The sequence below is a fragment of the Sinocyclocheilus grahami genome, unplaced genomic scaffold (assembly GCF_001515645.1).
Source record: "Sinocyclocheilus grahami isolate Dianchi unplaced genomic scaffold, SAMN03320097.WGS_v1.1 scaffold155.1, whole genome shotgun sequence".
NCBI lineage: Eukaryota > Metazoa > Chordata > Actinopteri > Cypriniformes > Cyprinidae > Sinocyclocheilus > Sinocyclocheilus grahami.
The window spans coordinates 373591-396120 of record NW_015505334.1 but is presented as its reverse complement, the minus strand read 5'-3'; the positions used below and the strand labels follow the sequence as shown (position 1 = coordinate 396120).

Sequence of the window (22530 nt, the reverse complement as noted above, 5' to 3'; positions counted from 1 at the left end):
AGTTCTCATTTTCACCTAAGGGTGACACCATTGACTTACATACAAATATTTGTTGAGCAAACACTGCTTTTGGATCAGAATGAACTTATAGCCATTTTACTTTGTGATTCATGCATTTAAAATTTATTTTTTCCATTTGACATGTTAGCTTGTTTTTACATTACAATTATGCATATAAATACCCAAAGCAATATATGTGGCATTTAAGATACATTTTAACAGTATGCTTTCTGGTTTCTCTGTTCTTCACCTTTCACATCATACTTGTGGTTCCACAAAATCAGAGTGCTAGGGGCCACTGCTCATCACATCCAGAAAGTATGAGGCAAGAAGAACATGTGACTTTGATCTCAGGGGCAGTGTACAGACACAGTGCACTATAATAAAAAGATTACTTCGCTCCAGCCTGCCCAGCTGCAAACCCAATTCTCTCCTCAGCAGTAGAGGAGCAGGAAAAGGGGACGGGAGAGGCGAGTGAGTTAATGATGTTTGCGTGGCAGGTGAGAAGCTTTGAACCGGATAATGGTCCCTGCTGCTTTTGGCCTACTGTTGCTGCTACTGTTTTTGTCAGGGACAGCAGCAGAACCTGGACCCCGGGGTCATTTGGTCTCCTGTCTCCTTATACTTGAAACGACGAATGTCTCTGGACGTCCTGGGAGCCTGCAGTGTTACACACTCACACAGAGTGAGCCCGAGCAGCACAATAGTCAGGTGACAAAATTTAATTTCAAGCACTGGAGTGACTTTGGCTAACAACAGTAAGTCGTGGAGGTGCTCTGATTTGAAATTTTGTTTTTGTATTTGTTGATGAAACACTCAGTGCATCAGCGGGACGTTATTCTGGACTCACCAGGGGGTGGAGAGCGAAATAAAAATTCTTGCAAAATCACAAAAATCACGTAAGATGGAAGCAAAGAGAGGAAGATGCATCAGACTGTGAAGTGAAACGATACCCACTTCATCCGTGAAGTCACCCTCGAAAGAAAAGTGAGTGATTACCCACAAAGTCCTCCACTTTTCGCCCGTCCTTGAATGTGACCGAGTTGCAGAGGCGAACAGGCACTTGTGAAATTCCCCCCTCAAATGGAATTCAAAAGCTCATCTTGTTTCGGAGCACAGCATTGCTCTTGATCAATAGGCGGTGCGTGTTGGTTTGGAAGTGGGGTGAAAATGGATTTTAGAGAGAGTGGTTATCATTGAGAGAGTGTGTGTGTGTTTTCACCTCTTTCACAGCTAGGCAAGTCTCCGCTCCAGGTCAGGTCCCACTGGCACATGAGCATTTCGGTGCCCACCACCTCAAAGCCTGGGTAACACTGATAGGTCACCACCGTGCCGTGTACCAGGTCAGGGTGAGATGTGGTCTTCCAGCCATTGGAGATCTCTGGAAGCTCTGGACAGGTGTCATTACGGGGAACCTCTGCAAAGAGGAACATTTTATTGCTCTGTGGTTGCTCTTTCATGGCTCAGAAGAGTTAATGTCAAGAGACAATTTTTTCTCAGAAATTTCTACAAAAAATACCTTAGGAGATTCAATTTCTCCTGAATGAGACAAATGAGACAATTGCTTACAGTGAGAGTATACAGCTAAATGAAATTAAGCAAATTTCTAAAATTTTCATCATTTAATCTGACTGCTTTCTAAGAGAAAAGACTGACATCTGTGAGATCTCATTTAATCTTATAATGTTTGAAAGATATCAATTGTTGGGGCACTCAAAAATGAATGCTTGTGATTTACTCATCCTGATATCATTCCAAATCTAAACGTTCTTCTCTAGAACATAAAAAAAGTTTTTTTTTTCAGATTTTTTGGTCCATATAATGGAAGTCATTGGAGCTCAGTGCTGTTTTAGGACACCACTGACTTTCATTATATGGACAAAACATTTTTCGAAATATCTTCTTTCGAGTTCCACAGAAAAAAGAAAGTCATTCAGGTTTGGAATGCCATGAGAGTGTGCAAATTATGAGGTATTTCTTTCCTATGAAGTGAGACTCAATTAGTTTGATTAGTAGAGCAAGAGTGAGGGAAAAAGAGACAGAATGTTCAGTAATGCTTGCAAAACAATTTCTTTGTTTCTCACCGTGTCCCTAAACAAACCACAGGTGTTGTGCCTAATGACTGATAAATCAAATGCTAGGAATCAGCTTGGCTGTGAGTATAAATTTGAATAGAGCAGCACAAGACAGCTGGCAGGCATTTTGCTGATGTCCATTCTTAGCGTGGCAGAGCTGGGGAGGGCACTGCACCCGGCAAATGCAGCTAATGAGTACAAACATGCACTGTAATTGTTAGCGCCTCTGCAAGGCCAAATCCCCTGCACACGCAGGAGCTGCTGGTGGAATCTTCCCTCTGTGCTGCGTGAAGGAAATGGAAAAACAGTCCATTTCAGTCCGCTCTATGAATCATCTGCATTTCTCCACCCTCCAAATAGAACTTATTATATTTTATCTGATCTTGTGCAATAGCTGATGGAATGACCTTCACTTCATCCCCAGGAAAGGTAAGGACTAAACCAGTTGTGGCTCTCACTCTTATAACCTCCCTCTCCCTATTTCGTCTCCTCATCACCTTTTCATCAGACTGAGATTGGCAATCACTGTGGCACCTCAAATAAATCTCAGAAGTAGACAATTAATGAGCTTCTTCAAACTAAATGTAGATGTTTGGGATCTGTAAGGATTTTTTCTCTTATGCTTCGCAAGGCTGCATTTATTTGACCAAAAATACAGTAAAAACAGGAATATATTGCAAAATATTGTAACAATTTAATACAACAGTTTCTTTCTGACTGTATTTTAAGAAATAATTTATTCATGTAATGGCAAAGCTGAATTTTCAGCTGTTTTTACTCCAGTCTTCAGTGTCACATGAAATCAGAAATCATTCTAATATGCTGATTTGGTACTTAATTATTAATGTTGAAAACAGTTGAGCTGCTTAATATTATTATTATTTTGTGGAAATCAAAATACTTTTTTTCAGGATTCTCTGATGAATAGCAAGTTCAAAACAACAGCATTTTGATCAGAAATCTTTTGTATCATTATAAATGTCTTTACTGTCAATTTTGATAAATTTAATGCATTCTTGCTGAAAAACAGTATTCATTTCTTTTTAAAAAATCTTACTGACACCAAACCTTTGAATGGTTACATGCTTGACGCTGAGAAAGTGCAGCAGAAATGGTTAAATAGGTCTTTACCGAAAAAGTGCACCACAAAGCCGTTGTTGTAGCCGTAGATGTTGGTAGCAGGGTCTGACTGGAACTGGATGGTCACATCAGCCATAGAGGTGTAGAGTTTGAACCGAGGACGGGAACCGCTGTACTGGCCCAGTACCTTTGCAGTCAGGTCATCTCCATCGTAAAAAGTCAGCATGTCATTCGTTCCCATGTGAAGACTGCGAGCAGATAATACAGTACACAACAGGTCAATCCCAGTCTAATCTCAGATGTTTAGGTCTCACCTCAAAGTAGTACCAGGGGCCCTGACAGATTTCTGATCTCCCCTCTTACTTGTCTTCCTCTAGTCCTTATTTTCCGGCCTCACGGCTCTTGTCCCTGCTGCAAATGAAATCTTTTCTGCTGTTTAATGTTTTCACACTGCTTTTGTTAAGCATTTTTGTGCATAGTTGCGAAAGCCTTGCTATCACAAACCACATTCATTTCACTCAGACTATAAAGAGCAAATGATTCAGCAGCGGGGGGAAACAACTCCTCCTATATCATGTTTGGAAATAGCTGGAAAATCAGTTTCCTGATATTCAGGAGCCAGAGAGAAAGAACATTTGGCAGCATCCCTGTGGCAAATTCAAGAGAATCTCCATCACGGACATGCTTTGAATTTAGTTGTGAAATTATTGTAGATTTGACATAAAAAAAAACCTTATTGCCATTTTAAATGACCATTTTTTCTAATTTATGAATTTATTAGGGTTAAACTTATACACATCCATGCCCTAGACATCATCACTTCTAAGTTACATTTTTTAAGTTTTCTATTCTTAATTAATTATAGTAAAATGTAATGCATTCCTGTGATGGCAATACAATAACATTCTAAAATAATAAAACTGAAAACATTTCAAGAAATTGAAAACAGTTGGGCTGCTTAAAATGTTTTTGTGGAAAGAATTCTATTATGAATATAAAGTTCAAAAGAACATCATTTATTTGAAATAGAATAAATAATAAACAATTAATTTAAATAAATAAAAATAAATAAATTGTACGTCCCCCCCCCCCAAATTTGAATGGTAGTTTATATTATATTTAATAGAAATATTAGAAGGAATTTTCAATAGTCACTAGAACTTGCTTTCCCCTCCATACTTCAGTTTTGGATCATATCAAGTATAAAAGCAGAAAGTTTAATTTTTTTAACCTGAGGGGAATCCAAGCCTATTGCTCAAAAGCCTGGGGAATATATGACCTTCAGAACACTTTGTAATGCCTTGAAGATGCCTGTCAGCCTTACACAAAGGTGACAAAAGCCCCAGTCTACAAAAGAAATGTCAATAAAAAGCTTTGCCTTGACATCATCTGCTTCACTGCTGCACAAATGATCAGCCTACACTACAAAATACAGACACATTGAGGCATATTACAGCATATATCTCTCTATTTCTATATGTGAATGTGATCTGTAACTGTGGCTGACGTCCACCAGACCCAGGCAGTCTGGCCAGCCACTGGTGGAGGGAGTGTGATTCAGTCAGGCAGGGAGGTGGCATACACACTCTATCTTGTCACTAATTAATCACAAGTGGGCAGTAATGGAAGTCATTACTGAGGAGAGGGGAATAATTAATCATATCCGTTCTGCTGCAGCACGAGGCAGAATGGTTACATTCAAGCAAAATGAAGACAGGATGTTTAAATTATGGCTTACACACCTGCACGAACACATACACCTACTGTTACATATGGATTGAATGTATATTATTCAACTGTCAACAGCCCTCTAATACTGTATGCAGGAAAATCTGTGTATGTATTTCCTCTGGGAGACACGTTTAAACCAGAAGAACTCCTGACCCGCTCTGAGGACCGGAGAGAGTGAAACTGTGTCAGCCCTTATTGGATTTGTTGTGATAAAGTTAAACAAGCCTTTGCGTAGCTGCACACCGTATCTGCCGAGAAAATCAATCATGCTTTCCATTTGCTGGCAGTAAATTCATTTTGTTTAATCACAAAAACAGGCTCAGCTTGACTTGGCCGACAACACAGTCACCATCAGAATGCATTAAACTCTCATATAGGGCTCGCAGACACGTCGTCCTCCTCTCAGCACAATAAAAAGGAAGTGACAAATGCTGGCTTTTTAAAAAAAGAAATGTCAATCAAAACATTCTCTGCATCTCAGACATGGTTAAAATACACTTCTGCTGGTGAAAGCCGTGAAGATGCCTTTGATTCTGTTTGCTTGAGAGATAAATGGGAGTATTTTATGAAGGATTTTGCATCTGCCATTTCTTTCGAAAACTAATACATTATGATCCATCATCTGTCACGCAAATCGAGCCTATCTGTAACTATCTGTAATTTAAATGGTTGACAGGCCACAACTGAGAACAACTGTTTTCATGCATCAGAGTGAACAAATTCTGAAGCCTGTCTTCCCTCCTCTGCCCCATGTCTGTTTAGCGGAGTGTTCTACCTGAATGATTGCCCTGCTGGAAAAAACACAATTTCCAATCAAATCCCCTGTGCCGAGGACTGGGCACGATGGGCCTGTGCTCGACATACCAACAACAGCTTTGCACCCAGGGCACAGTAACCCTGCTTGTCCTCGAAACTTACAGTTATTATATAAATCTAAATAAAAAAGTTGCACAGGTGTGCAACACAATAATTCAATCTAATTCAAATCTAATTTAAGTGGTATTTACAAAAAAGTATTCAAATGTAAAAAGTATGTCGATATACATATATACATATACTAGTGTAGGTCTAATTTCTTTTCTGAAAGTAGTCATAAAAATACAGTAAACCAGTGATAGTGTGAAATAGTATTACATTTTAAAATAATTGTTTTTACTTTTATATATTTTGAAGAGTAATTTATTTGAAAAATAAATATTTTGCCTGTACTGTCATTTTTGATAAATTTAATTAATAATTTCTTGAGAAAAAAGAAACAAACTTTGAACAGTAGTGTTTATTTGCTACTTGTCAAAAGTTTGGAATAATTAAAAATGATGAACATTTGATGATTTTGAAATAAGTCTCTTATTTTTTAAGTAATTTTACATTTTAAAATGTTAAATTAATTACGCTCACATTAAAAAATGTAATACCTATAATTCCTGATGGCAAAGCTGAATTTTCAGCAGTCATTACTCCAGTCTTTATATATATATATATATATATATATATATAGACTGGAGTGGGAGTGGTGATTCTACTTGGAATATAATCCACTATGGAGCCACAAAGATTCCAGATTGGCCTTTAGTCCACAGGACTAAACACAGGACTTCCCTGAGATTAAGCCCCAGTTACTTCTGCGTGAAGAGCCGTACAATGTTGGCACTAGGAAAAGCCAGTCAAACAGAAGAGACTAAACCTTCATTTGGATTGTCAACACTGGAGGATGATGCTTTCTCAAATAAAGGAGAGAAATTAGTTCCTCTGTTTTTGCAGAGTTCTTCTTTAATTAGAAAGTTAAATATCGGTCTGGGTTCTGGCTTGGTGCCTGGGGGGATGAGACAGCCTTGATTTATTACCAGCCTGTTAAGGGCTGTGACTCTCTGAGGTGCACGCAACCACCACGCAGAGCTCTGCAGCCAAACCCAAAGCCAAATGCAGGAGAAAATGAGAGAAACAATCATAAACAATTCAACAGCTCATGGTCAACTAGGACTATATCTAATTTAAATGGATTCAAATACAGATGCAACACATAAAAAGGCTGCTGAATTTAAGATTCACAAAGACATGAACAAATCCTTATGATTTGCATTGCACTTCCAATAGTGATTCCATTAGACATGGATCAAATAAAGTCCAGAAACAACAAAAACAGGAAGGTGGTACTTTAAGCTTGCATTTCTCCAATGGTAGGTATTCCCAAAATGTATGTACGGGCAATAATTAATAACATTTTTCCACATACATTTTCTAATAATTACTGGCATAATTAAATGCAACAAACTATGAATGTAATAATATATTATAGAGAGTACTGTAGTTAATTCGGTGTGAATCATGGTTGTCAAACATAAGCACAAATTATATACAATTTATATATGAATATGTTAGAGAACAACAGTGCTGCATGGTGTTCAGTGACTCTTTCTACTGGTTACACTGTCATGCCAGTATGTGGTAACAATTGTCTGTCTTTAAGAGTCATTTGAATCAATAGTTCAACAGATTTGTTCAAAAATGGTAATTCATTCATGAAAGAAACAAGTGACTGACTATATGAGTGAGCCATTGAATTATTAACTTAACCGTTTAGTTCAAACACACATATTCATTAAATAAATTTAAATTCTAATATAATAAAAAACATAAATTAAATATATTATATTATAATATAATATATTATTATATAAATATTTTAATAAAATAAAGAATATATATATATATATATATATATATATATACTGTAAATATAATGTAATTAACAGCTGAGTACTGTAGTTAATTCGGTGTGAATCATGGTTGTCAAACATAAGCACAAATTATATACAATTTATATATGAATATGTTAGAGAACAACAGTGCTGCATGGTGTTCAGTGACTCTTTCTACTGGTTACACTGTCATGCCAGTATGTGGTAACAATTGTCTGTCTTTAAGAGTCATTTGAATCAATAGTTCAACAGATTTGTTCAAAAATGGTAATTCATTCATGAAAGAAACAAGTGACTGACTATATGAGTGAGCCATTGAATTATTAACTTAACCGTTTAGTTCAAACACACATATTCATTAAATAAATTTAAATTCTAATATAATAAAAAACATAAATTAAATATATTATATTATAATATAATATATTATTATATAAATATTTTAATAAAATAAAGAATATATATATATATATATATATATATATATATATACTGTAAATATAATGTAATTAACAGCTCATGAACAGCATGACATGAACAGCTCATTAAATCATGTCGGTCTTGCACAGCTGTGCACTATAACTCCAGTAGAGGGCTGTAGCCCTCATGGGAATCCCGGACTTTGACTAGCTCTGATATATCCAGAATTCCCTGCTGTGCAGCTAAATCTATGAAAGACTGTGTGCAGGTGTGCCAGCTGTCACCTGTGCACCTCTCTCCCCTCTTTCTCCGATTCATGGCACATTCAGCATGAGAAACCCTACCTGCTAAATGAATTCATCAGCCTTCATTACGCCCCATGTTCTCAGGTAATTGGGAGTGCGCCGTACATTGACAAATGATTACAGAGGAGTGGGTGCATATTCATTATCGGGCTAAAATGTTCTTACGGACCCATAAGGAGCCTCCAGCAGTGTCCCGGGCCCTGGTATTACAGTACCAATGATTCAGGCGCAACCAAAGGGCTCTGCAGGACACCTAAGTAGCAATAACGACCTGTGGCGGGTCAATGATTGCTTGTAAGAAGATGCATGCAAAAATGTAAGGACAGAAACTAAATATTAAAAGTGGGTGTACGAGTGCTAGTAGATTTGTTATTAGTCTCTCTCTCTGAGTCTCTCTGGGCTGAACAGCTGTGGTTGGCTCCCTCCCAATATGTCTCACTTGATGTCTAGCTGATAATGTCCCATATGTCCATTGATAAATTTGGTCATTTGAAGATTATAAGGGTGGGGGATGTATGGGCTTCGCAGCGGACCAGAATGACTCCAGACACACCTACATGTTCCTCTGCTGCTCAATCAATGGTCCTATGTACACCTGGTATTAAGATTATCAAGAGAGCTATGAAATCACAAGAAAAAAGAAATACAGCTGGCCATTATTAGGGATGGTTTTTTTTCTATTTCTGAGGCTATGCTAATGTTCACATTATATGTTCAAACTAATTAAAAGTTCCTTATTGTATTAATAAACAATAAACAAAAACAGTAGTCTGATCATTTGAAGTTTAGGCCTAAACTATTGCATTTTATCCTCAGAAACTTACAAAAACAAAAGCTAAAAATATTATTTAAAATACACTTTCTTAATGTTCATTCTACCGTACATTAATTTGGGGATTCAATATTTCTGATTATAAGTTGTACACTACCAAATAAATGTTTGGGGTGTTTTTTTTTTTAGTTTTGGAAAGAAGTCTCTTATGTTCACCAAAGCTGCATTTATTTGATCAGAAATACAGCAAAAGCAGCAATGTTGTGAAATATTATTACAATTTAAAATAACTCTTTTTGAATAAAGTTTAAACAGTAATGTATTACTGTGATGCACAGCTGAATTTTTAGCAGCCATTACTCCAGTCTTCAGTGTCACATGATCCTTCATCCTGATACACCAATTTGCTGCTCAACTTTTTTTATTATTGTTTTTTTTATTATCAATGCTGAAAACAGTTGTGCTGCCTAAATTTTTTGGGGAAAACATGAAACATTAGAATTTTTGGTTACACTTTACTTGAAAGGGTGTGCATAAGACTGACATGACACCTTCATAATCATGACATGACACCTACATAATCATGACATGACACATGTCATGAATATGAAGGAGGTTTTATGCATGTTTATGACAACTGTCATTAAGTGTCATTCGCTCAGTTATGTAATTTTTAATGCAAAGATGACATTGTTTGAGATGTCTTTGGATGGGCTATGGTTAGGGGTAAGGGTAGGGGTAGGGTTAGGTCAAATAATGTCATATTTGCATTAAAAATGACATAACTGAGCGAATGACACTTAATGACAGTTGTCATAAACATGCATAAAACCTCCTTCATATTCATGACATGTGTCATGTAATGATTATGAAGGTGTCATGTCAGTCTTATGCACACCCCTTCAAGTAAAGTGTTACCAAATTTTTTTGTGACACTGTGTCACTCAGTTCAATCAATTTAATGCACCCCTGCTTAATAAAATTAATTTGTTAATACTTTTGAATGGTAGTGCATTTTAGGTGCAATTAATTGCAGAAAACTGTGCAATATTTTCATCAATTCACAAAGTTGTATTGTCTTAAAATATCTACAAATATCTACATCACCAAATATCCACCAGTACATATGTCTCAAGCCATATGGACCTCATGTATAGACACGTGGCCTCATCCTCACCAGAAGGAAAAATGAAAACTCACCATCTCCCTCAATTACCTCCACTACAAAATAAATGGAAAATTAAAAAGGCAAGGAGCATTGAAAGGGCCCTTGCACCCGTAGCCACCTCCACCTGGTGGCCTTAGGAAAACAGTGAACGGTGGGCAATATGCATTGAAAGTGGTAAATATTGGATGAATATATCAAAGTCATTTACCTGTGTCAAACTTCCTGCTGCCAGCTGGTGACACTATGACTATAACTGAATATTGGCATGTAGATGTCTTCAGGGCAGGACTTTATCAAATGTGAAGTTTGGTGCAGACTGAAGATGGTATGTTTGCGTTAGTGTAAAGCATGACATATCCTGTTGCCAACAGGTGGCGCTATATTAATAACTGAATATTGGCCTTCAGATGTCTTCAGGCCAGGACTCTTATCAAATGTGTGAAGTTTGGGGCAAAACATCGAACTTTGTCAGGCCGCCACGCACAAGGCCTTTAACTAAAACTCAAGATCTTCGCAATTGAACATCGCAAAGGCCTTTAGATTAGACTGACCAAATATAATGTTGTTGTCATTAAATCTCTAGGAGGAGTTCGTTATGATTACACTCACCAAATTTGAAGATGATCCGATTAAAATTAGGCCTGAAAAATGGCAAAAACTGCACAAAAATCGTAGAGGAAATTAAAAATAGCTGATTTCCTGTTGTGTTTATGACTTCGCTCCAAGAGACTTTTTTGTAGGTATTGGGACATTACATACATGTACTGAATTTTGTACATGTACGTGAAACATAGCGGGAGGGGCACTTCGTTGAAATTTTATAGGTGACACTATCAAGCCATTTTGCCACGCCCAATTCTGAAACCCATATCAGATGTCAATTTTCCCCAGTTCTGACGCATGTGCAAAGTTTCGTGAGTTTTCGAGCATGTTTAGGCTCTCAAAAATGCGATTCACTTTGGAGAAGAAGAAGAAGAAGAAGAAGAAGAAGAAGAAGAAGAAGAAGAAGAAGAAGAAGAAGAAGAAGAAGAAGAAGAAGAAGAAGAAGAAGAAGAAGAAGAAACAGAGCAATTCCATGAGGGTCCTCGTACCACTGGTACTCCGGTCCTAATTAATTATGTTGACCGCATCTCCAGCAAAACATCCGGTATGTCATTTATTACACATTGGTACAGTGTAGCGCTGCAGCCGGGACACTCGCAATGAGAGAGAGAGAGAGAGAGAGAGAGAGAGAGAGAGAGAGAGAGAGAAAAAACATGACAAATGCGAAAGGAACCATATGCAAATGAGTGAATCTTAGAAGAAGAAGAAGAAGAAGAAGAAGAAGAAGAAGAAGAAGAAGAAGAAGAAGAAGAAGAAGAAGAAGAAGAAGAAGAAGAAGAAGAAGAAGAAGAAGAAGAAGAAGAAGAAGAAGAAGAAGAAGAAGAAGAAGAAGAAGAAGAAGAAGAAGAAGAAGAAGAAGAAGAAGAAGAAGAAGAAGAAGAAGAAGAAGAAGAAGAAGAAGAAGAAGAAGAAGAAGAAGAAGAAGAAGAAGAAGAAGAAGAAGAAGAAGAAGAAGAAGAAGAAGAAGAAGAAGAAGAAGAAGAAGAAGAAGAAGAAGAAGAAGAAGAAGAAGAAGAAGAAGAAGAAGAAGAAGAAGAAGAAGAAGAAGAAGAAGAAGAAGAAGAAGAAGAAGAAGAAGAAGAAGAAGAAGAAGAAGAAGAAGAAGAAGAAGAAGAAGAAGAAGAAGAAGAAGAAGAAGAAGAAGAAGAAGAAGAAGAAGAAGAAGAAGAAGAAGAAGAAGAAGAAGAAGAAGAAGAAGAAGAAGAAGAAGAAGAAGAAGAAGAAGAAGAAGAAGAAGAAGAAGAAGAAGAAGAAGAAGAAGAAGAAGAAGAAGAAGAAGAAGAAGAAGAAGAAGAAGAAGAAGAAGAAGAAGAAGAAGAAGAAGAAGAAGAAGAAGAAGAAGAAGAAGAAGAAGAAGAAGAAGAAGAAGAAGAAGAAGAAGAAGAAGAAGAAGAAGAAGAAGAAGAAGAAGAAGAAGAAGAAGAAGAAGAAGAAGAAGAAGAAGAAGAAGAAGAAGAAGAAGAAGAAGAAGAAGAAGAAGAAGAAGAAGAAGAAGAAGAAGAAGAAGAAGAAGAAGAAGAAGAAGAAGAAGAAGAAGAAGAAGAAGAAGAAGAAGAAGAAGAAGAAGAAGAAGAAGAAGAAGAAGAAGAAGAAGAAGAAGAAGAAGAAGAAGAAGAAGAAGAAGAAGAAGAAGAAGAAGAAGAAGAAGAAGAAGAAGAAGAAGAAGAAGAAGAAGAAGAAGAAGAAGAAGAAGAAGAAGAAGAAGAAGAAGAAGAAGAAGAAGAAGAAGAAGAAGAAGAAGAAGAAGAAGAAGAAGAAGAAGAAGAAGAAGAAGAAGAAGAAGAAGAAGAAGAAGAAGAAGAAGAAGAAGAAGAAGAAGAAGAAGAAGAAGAAGAAGAAGAAGAAGAAGAAGAAGAAGAAGAAGAAGAAGAAGAAGAAGAAGAAGAAGAAGAAGAAGAAGAAGAAGAAGAAGAAGAAGAAGAAGAAACAGAGCAATTCCATGAGGGTCCTCGTACCACTGGTACTCCGGTCCTAATTAATTATGTTGACCGCATCTCCAGCAAGTATGTCAGTATGTCATTTATTACACATTGGTACAGTGTAGCGCTGCAGCCGGGACACTCGCAATGAGAGAGAGAGAGAGAGAGAGAGAGAGAGAGAGAGAGAGAGAGAGAGAAAAAACATGACAAATGCGAAAGGAACCATATGCAAATGAGTGAATCTTAATTAAGGCAGCCAAATTATTGAATGCATGAATAATCTATCTGGGTCTGACACAGCTGGGCCTCATGTTCCGCATCTCACCTGACGGCACAATCACACTCAACACTTGTTTCCCTGCTCACATAATTGATTTCACATTCATAAAAACATCCAATAAAATAATTGTTGTTCTGTTGAGTTTGTTATTAACCTTTGTGCATTGTGCATCCCACTTTGGCATCCTCTTTATGCACAACATGCCCCTTCATCTGCCCTCTTTTTTCAACTCCCCATTTGCCACCCTCTTTCAGAGCAGACTCTCAAACCCTGTTCCAAAACCTAGCTAGCTGCCTACTGTCTAGCTAGGCATCCTAACTGATTATGGAACCTCATAAATAATATTGCTTCCTCAGCAGCAACTCTATTTACTGCACAAATAGCTTGTCTTAGTGTTAGTATGTTGCTTTTATAACAGTATAAATGTAAAAAAAAAAAGTATAATATTTGATTTTTAATATTAAATTATAGCTATACCGCTCAAAGGTTTGGGGTCAGTAAGATTATTTTTTTAAAAGATATTAATAATTTTAAATAAGCAGGGGTGCATTCAATTGATCAAAAGTGACTGAAAAAAAAAATCACATAAATGCTGTTCTTTTAAACTTCATATTCATCAAAGAATCCTGACAAAAATGTAGCAATGTTTTCACAAAAACATTAAGCAGCACAACCATTTTTAACATTGATAATAATAAGAAATTTCTCTTGAGCACCCAGAATATTAAGCATATTGGAATGATTTCTGAAGGATCATGTGACACTGAAGATTGGAGTAATGGCTACTGAAAACTCATCTTTACAGGAATAAATTACATTTGAAAACATATACAAATGGAAAACTGTTGTTTTAAACTGTAATGATATTTTACAATAATACAGGTCATATTAATGCAGCCTTTGTGAGCATAAGCCATCTTGGGTTAATTTGTGAGCTTGCTGCAAAGCATTCTGGGAGTGCATTCTCTGTGAAATGTACATATGATGTCACCTAGAAATATTTTTGGTTAAAATTAGGTGTCTTAAGGTGTGAAATAAATAAGTTGCCTTAAAATGCCATCTCTATAGGCAGCTCACTAGGTTTTGGAACAGAACATTCTGAGTATTTTCCCTGTGAGAGGACGGCGTGTTGATCTAGCTTGTAACTCCAAGTAGTTTGAGTCTTTCCTCCACGAGGATCTGCAGAGAAAAGAACTCTCTCTCGCTTGCCAGCTTTCAATCTCCCCGCCAGCGCTGTTTGACTGCATTTGGCAGGGAGTGTGAACCGAGTAAACCTGATGCAATGTTAACCACAATTTACAGCTACACTCAACCTTTCCCATGGCCCCTCAATTAAATTCAGCATAAAGCTAGGCAACAGCTATCTTGTCTTTGAGAACTTAGCTGACAGCAGGAGCCACTAAGGAAGCGCCGTGCCACACTGATCACAGTAATTATTGACGTAAGGCAGAGAAATTCTAATTGTTTTTGGGTTAATTCTCAAAGAGTTTAGAGTAAATTTGAAATAAAGCTGTGCTGTTGTGTCAGTGCTTTAAAGATGTGTGCTCTGGGAGATCTTCAGAAAAGCCAATTGTGGTCTTTGAGATCTAGGCCGTCGCAGTTCAACAGAAATCTCACAAAATGCCCAGAGCGATATGACGGGTGTTTCATTTGGACAGTGAAAGCAGAATGGAGCCGAAACGGTCAGTGGGGAGCAGATGACGCAAAGCACCAGAATCTGTAACTGCAGTGCAATCTCAGCCACATCAAGGACAAACCCAGCAGAAAGGCGGTTTGAGCCTGTAGCCTGTTACAAGTTTGAGCCTGTAGAAATCTACAGTTAGAGACTGACGGGTATGTAGGGAGTGTGCTGAAAGGTCTTGACGAAGCCACAGTGGATTTGATCCACACTTATCTCAGTGTGAGTAAAGAATGCAGCAGATGTATCAGTTGCATTCTCTAGTGATGATATATTACAAGCTGAGCACTGTCCACTGAAAAACTCAAGAGAGTTCAAACGCAAAGATTTTGAGAGAATATAAATCTGGGTCATCTTGCCCACATACATGGTATATAACTAGAGCTGTCAGTTGATTTAAAAAGTATTAAAATGAATTGTAATTAATTATCACTGTTATTATTTGCTGAAAAGCCACCCGGTAAAATATATTATATTACAGCGAGGCATTTTAAACCACACCAAATTTAATTAATTTCGACATCTGTATATATAGAAGTAGAGAATGTACACACAATATAATAGAGCTGCACGATTTGAAGGAAAAAAATCAAATGGCAAATTTTCTGATAAAATTCCAATTGCAATTTAAAATGTGATTTAAAAAAAAGCTCCATGTCTGCTGTGTTTACAGGGCTTAAATTATAATAATTGATATTATTAGTATTATTATAATTATTTTTATTATTACTAAATAAGAAATATTACAATTGTAATATTTCACTTTAAAATGAGTATTTAAGAAAACAAATATTTTACAGAACAACTGTAAAATTACAATAATATTTATCGAAGTCCTAATTTCTTAATTTTCAAACATTACATCAAGCTTTTATTCTGGCAGAAACAACAGGGATCCCTTAAAGCTTCTCTTTTCGGTGACAACAGCTAGTTTATAAGTGCTTTTCATTACAAGTATAGGAAGACGGTTGGCGCATGTTGCATTTTGAAATCCACATTATAAGAGACCCAAAGCGAGTTTGTGTGAAGCAGGATTTACTGAGGCACTGATTGACCTGCTTGCGTGTAAATTAACAGTGTTGTGCTTCACTCTTAAACATGCAGTATATATATATATATATATATATATATATATATTGTATGTTTTGTTTCGATTATTCCTGCAGCCCTACAATATAATGCAATTTATTTCTCTATGTTAAATGATATAAGATGTTCATCATAATGGAACAGAAATAAAAGTCCTGGCTGACAGATACAGATCTCTCTAAAACTGTGAGGACTGTGTAAGGTTTCTGTAGGATCATGTGTAAATATGTCATTCACTTTGACGTACACTTGGATGTCTAGCATTATCCTCTTGTCTTCTTCAACATGGATTCCCCAGATGCAGTCCTGACCCTTATCATAGGCTTCAGGCCAGTTTGGAGACAACACCACCCCAGCTGAATCTGTGATCTCTCCACTGCAAACCGCTGCAATGCAACCAAAGAGAAAGCAAAAAGAGGTCAGAAAGAAATGCAAACAAACATAAATGTATTTAGATATTTCATTTTTTAGTATTTTTAATAGTTTTTTTGCTTCTATGTTAGTTGTGAAGGCAGCATTTCTATTTAGCATTTTCAGCTTTATAAAAAAAAAAAAGGATTTTCTAAGATGAAACAACCTAACAATAACAACACTGATGGTTATACAAACGCACCAAATTTTAAAAAGTTCGGGCATTTTGTATCCCAATTTGTTGTATAAGTGACCCCCTCAAGCTCTGGATTAATCCGACTGGGGTCTAAGTGGAAAATTCCGTCCAGATTAATAAACAACTTGAGGCTTCCTGTTTTTTAAATGTTCCCTTTTTCACACCACTACACTGGCTTAGCTGGTTGTAAGCACAATTTCAGATGGAAAAGCTTTTGTCTTGACCCTCTGCTGGAGCCAGAAGTATTAAATCCTTTCAATCCAAACTCTATTGTGAGGCTAGAGAAATGTACTTGAGCAACGGGTCAGATAAGATGGCACTGTGTGTGTGTGTAGGTGGGGGTGGAATTGGGGCTTTATGAGCCCCGATGTGCACATTCATCTGTGCACATTCTTCGGCTCTGTGCACCTGCTACTAGCCTCCATGGCTTAATGCTTTTAGTGCTGCTTTAGGCGCGTGACTGTGGCTAAGAGTGTCTGAAATCCATCCAGGTGACACAGGATGTAGTGGATTACATAGAAAAGGCACTAAAAGGATGTGAGGGGCTTGTACTGTACCTGCACATGCTGCCTGTAGAACTCTTCAGCAGCTAACTAATGCAGATTATACACAGAAACACACAAATGTATAGCCTATGCATATACCCTCATGTGGAGAGAATTCAAGAAGCAAATGTGTTATATAATTGCCCATGCACGTTGCATGTTGTGTTATTTTAGCACCTGATTAACTAAGCAAATGAGCTAAATCAATGCTTTTGGATACATGGCTAGATATGATCCTCTTTGTCATGATTTTCTATCAACTTTTGATGAACAACTGCAGCCATGAACAAGAGAAAAACAAAATGTTATTAAAATATAAAAAATATTACTACAGAAATATTAATATAAATATTATTATTAAAATATTTTATTAAATAAAAAACTTTTATGATTAAAGTGCATTTGATATTAAGCATATTTGCATATAAATAAAAATATGATTACTGAAATAAAAGGAAAGTCTATTTTATTGTGCATGATTCATCTGTGCATGTTATATTTATTTATATTTTAATTTTGACCCAGTAATTTTTTTTATTGCATCTCAATGTTCCAGCAAAACGACAGACTTCGTTCTGGCACGTCACAAAGCAGATGAAAAGATTTGTCGCTACTTCCATTTCATCACAACTTAAATAAAATAAAGTGTGGTGATATTTACCTAAATAAACTGGATTGGAGGTGCTTTGTAATCAAAATGCATATTTTTGTGCTTAAATATGGTTGCAATTTTAGTGAATTCAACTAAACTACAGGGTTGTGCACCATTCAGAATTATATTTGAAGTGAGCTTGCAAACAGGATGCAGAATTGCAATTCAAATTTGAATGCAATTTGAAAGGAAGAAGAATTCAAATGAACTGAACTCAAGAACTGAACTCAGACAAAGACAAACATGTTAACTTGACAAAGACATTTTTGAAAGTTTTGGGAAAAAAAGTTTAAAGTTTGAAAGTTTATCAGCCTTACGGACAGATTCACATGAACTCTCATGAACTGAAAGGCAACCAATTCTTCAATACTGAATTTGGCCCAACCCTGGGTTAAATGACCATGGTGTTGGTGTGCTTGACTGGCCAGCAAACTCACCAGGCCTGAACCCCATAGAGAATCTATAATTAAAGCAAAAGGAACCCCTACCAAGTATTGAGTACATGTACAGTAAATGAACACACTTTCCAGAAGGCCAACAATTCACTAAAAATGTTTTTTTTTATTGGTCTTGTTAAATGTGAGCCAAAATCATCACAATTAAAAGAACCAAATACTTAAACTACTTCAGTCTGTGTGCATTGAATTTATTTAATACACGAGTTTCACAATTTGAGTTGAATTACTGAAATAAATGAACTTTTCCATGACATTCTAATTTATTGAGATGCACCTGTATGCATATGCAAACATTCTCACACACCTCTGCAGGCGGGCTCAGTCTCATTCCATTGAGGGTTGCTGGGATCCATGCACTCGATGATAACAGAGCCCTGCTCCAGGGTGTATCCGGGGTCACAGGTGAACTCCACAACCGTGCCCACAGCGTAGGTGCTGTCAGTGCTGTCAGTGCTGGTGAAGTTGCCGTACTTGACGAATGGCTCGTAGCAGTGCCCTGCTGCAAAAGCTGAGAGGACACACCATAAATCACCTGCTCCAAGACGCACATCACAGTCCAAACACTATCACCAAGCATCTGATTTCAGAAGAGCTTAAAACACACAGACAACCAGTCCGCTCGACTCAGCCCATAACAGCTTCACAAAATAATTTCGTCCGAAAGGCCGAGGACAGTCCGAATGTAAAAGCGTTTTTAGATGGCAGTCTAAAAGAATTTGTCTGCTAAATGTGGCAAAGCAATGTGCAGCTTTTTACTTTCCCACCAATCAAAATCTTCCTGGATGCAAACCCAAGGTTTCAGGTTGCCCTTGGAAGGAGATTGTTAGTTAATCAAGCTTAGCCAGACTTGCAAGGCCACTTACGGGCGTAAAAGGAAGAGAGACGGCCTGACAACGTGAATAAATGTGAAACGTGAATGAACAAACTCACTCAGGGAAACAAAAAACCGTCACGCCTGGCTGAATCGTTATTGGTTGTTGTGCTCGTCTGAGAATGTAGAATAGAGATTAGAGCAAGAGGAGGAGACTTAAGATGAGGATGTTCAGACTATGGATAAACACTGGCTTTGATATCCCTCCGGGTCCGGCCTCATTCAAGCGTGAGCTAGATTAGACTACCCACATTCAGCTTTACATTCAGCCTCGCTCTCTGTTTAATAAACACAGGCGATTCTGCCAATTACAGCAAACTGTTTTCACCCACCTCCCCCCCAATCCCCTTCCCCAGACACACATTTGCATTATTCATCTTTGGCTTCATCTGGCTCTGTTCTCTAAAAGAAGTAGAAATAAGCCATTTTAATCATCAGTTGATTCTTGTCCTCTCATAAGCACAGAAACAATCCTTATATAAGATGGTATCAACATAAAAGTCAGATTTATATTGAAATAAGAGTAATAAGTTCCAGACGGTATATAATTTGTGTGCATTTAATGACATTGCTATGAGTGAAGTCCCAATAGGAATGAAAACCATAAATGAAACGTCTCAGTTATTTCTCCCAGGCAGCAATTAGATTAAATGGTGAGAAAGATTTTTCTCCTGAGAAAAGGGAGTTTTCAAAGGGATCTCCAACAATATCTTAAACTTTTGTTCAATGTTCAAAGACACAAAAGTTATATATTTAAATATGAAGTCAAATATTCCTTATCAAATTCCTTCAAAAACTAATTACAATAGGGACACTTCTAAAACAAAGAAAACAGAACTATACTAACACTGAAACTTTTTTCATTTAATTTTGATTGATTTGATGTAATTATTTACTCTATTTTCTGAGTCTCAGCATAAATTTGCTAAAAATGTTTGTCACAGGACAGATAACCGTCAAAGTGGCCCTGTTTCAATTTGTACTCAATTGTGACAAAATTCATAGCTGCTATGTTTTACCTTGTCATGACGGTATGCAGTAAAATCACACTGCAGTTTTATACCTTTACTGTATGTCAGAAAATTTCGCATTTTAGGAAACAATATCTGAGACAAAGCTGATTCTTAAATGAAACATACTCCATTAAGTCTCTAGAGGAATGAAATATGAAGGTATGAATACATTTCATATATTTTTTTCAAAAGAAATCAAAACTTTTAATTAGCAAGGATACATTAAATTGACCAAAAGTGACTGTAAATACATTTATAATGTTACAAAGATTTATATTTCAAATAAATGCTGTTCTAATGAACTTTCTATTCATCAAAGAAATCCTGAAAATTGTACCACATTTCACACCGGAATGCTTTCTGAAAGATCATGTGTCACTGAAGACTGGATTAATGACTGCTGAAAGTTCAGCTTTGCCATCACAGGAATAAATTACACTTTAAAATATCTTAAAATAGAAAGCATTTATTTTAAATTGTAATAATAGTTTACATTATTACAGTTTGTACTGTATTTTTGATCAAATAAATGAAGCCTTGGTGATCACAAGAGACCTTCAAAAACACTAAAAAACAAAAACAAATAAAAAAAATCTTACCAACCCTTAACATTTGATCAGTAGTGTTTAAGGTATGAAACAGAAACTTTAGCTATAAAAGTTTCTCTGGGCCAAACTGAGAGAACACCCATAGAGAACATGGCCAAAAAATAACAAAATAACGCTGAAAGTGAAATTAATCTCTAAAAATTAAGGCAATACTCTGAAAATCATCTATTTCAGCAAATACAAATAAAAATGTTCTATTCAACTGCAAATACTACATAGTTACTTAAGTAAAAATCTGTCTTTACAACTTTTACTTGTAATGGAGTAATATTTGACCAGCAGTATCTGTACTTTCACTCAAGTAATGGAGTTGAGTACTTTGTCCGCCTCTGGATTTACATGATGATGGTTTAAAAGGCCTTCAGAGGACTGAGTATTCTGCGTGTGGCCTCTCAACACCTACAGAGTTCCAGATCAATGGTTGTGCTAGTCTACTGAAATTGATAAAAACAGATCCATTTTGTTTATGATGGCAGAAAAAGGAGAACAGCACTTCAATCAGAAAGACTTTTAAAACCTGAGCACTCTGCCTGGTGTTAAATTCAGAGAGGCGTCTAGAGTATGAGAAGACAAGCCAAATTGTTACAGGTTTCCGTGAAGGCACATTATTGTGTATTGTAGATAGCATAATCGGATTGTGACGTGGTAAATGAGATTAGATTGATCTTGCTGGATAATGACTGTGAGGTCCTGAGGTGTGCATGATATCCCTGTAACTGCACATGTTCGACTGACCTGTCAGAGGGAATAGGAATGCAATTTCTGTAAAAAAGAAAAAAAAACAAATAACAGGCTTTGTGTTTCCAGTTAAAACTCATTTTAATGACCTTGTCGGGTTGCATTTGCCCGCTTCATTCGATTTCCATTTGATTTAATCTGAATAAATCTCATTTGAGCCACGAATCTAAGGAGCGTTTAGCAAGGCACATGGGAGAAGAGATCTTTGGTGTGAATCGAAGCAACAAGGGGAATGTGCTGGAAGGTACGCTCTTTGTCTCCACAACCCTCAGGCTCTGTAGAGGACATGTCTTCTTCAAACAACGTTTGAACTTGGCAACCGTCAACCGTGTACGGCCCGGCTCAGAGACTAACCAGCGGAGGATGGATTAGAAAAGATGCTGGCTGCTATCAAGTCCTCATTATTACGACATCCTGTTAAGCTGGATTCCAACTATTTTCTCAATCAGTGTCAAAAATACCTGGCGGACATGCTGTGTGTGTTTACAAATTCTTTAAATCTTACAAACGTGTGTGTGTTTTTGTCTCACGTCTTATGAACTGGTCAGTGGAGGAGATATATTTGCTAAATACTGGCTAAAAAAGCTCTTCTGACATCCATTGCTTTATTTTTAGATTTGTCATGATGGCAAAAATGGAACTTATGACTGTGTATCGTTTTGTTCGAACACATGCAACGCAGATGTAAACAAATATGTCAATCAGATTACAACATTTAGGGTTCCTATAAACAGAAACATGTTGGATTGTATTCATTCTGACTGCCGAAAATTAGTGCATGTAAACATCTACTGATTCATTTGCTGCAGTAAGTCTTGTTGGTCCATACCTTCATATCTGATGGCTACTCCTGTGTTGGTGCCGAATCCATCCGTCGTAAACTCCACAAAGAGATGTCTGGTGGAACTAACGATTCCTTCATTCGGAAGGTATTCCACCTCGTACGAGTCATACAAAATCGGCGAATCAATGTGGTTGCCGTTTTTAATCAGAAACCTGCAGACATAAAAAGAACAGAAGGGTTTAGTTTTGTTCAAAACAATGAATCTCTCAACAGTATCTGTTTGGCAGCAGATGTAACATTCCTCCGATTTCTAGTACTGTCTTTTGGCAGTTTGCATAATAATTGCCTGATATGATTTTGAATAACTGAGCAGCAAGTGACCTCATTAAAAGTCCATTTGTTAGCAAAGCCTGCAGAAAAAGCGGATACCGCTAA

At 36.8% G+C, this 22530-nt stretch overlaps 1 protein-coding gene across 1 annotated transcript in view; it reads right to left on the bottom strand.

Moving 5' to 3' along the window:
- The window catches only part of LOC107592631 (seizure protein 6 homolog), a 32617-nt gene that overhangs the window by 5177 nt on the left and 4910 nt on the right, over positions 1-22530 (bottom strand). Inside the window, exons 4-8 of the mRNA XM_016282173.1 lie at positions 22141-22307; positions 18386-18589; positions 16067-16205; positions 3207-3403; positions 1223-1417 (exon numbers count right to left, since the gene is read on the bottom strand). Of these exons, the coding sequence (XP_016137659.1) occupies positions 1223-1417; positions 3207-3403; positions 16067-16205; positions 18386-18589; positions 22141-22307 (902 nt within the window). The remainder of the gene's footprint in view (positions 1-1222; positions 1418-3206; positions 3404-16066; positions 16206-18385; positions 18590-22140; positions 22308-22530) is intronic.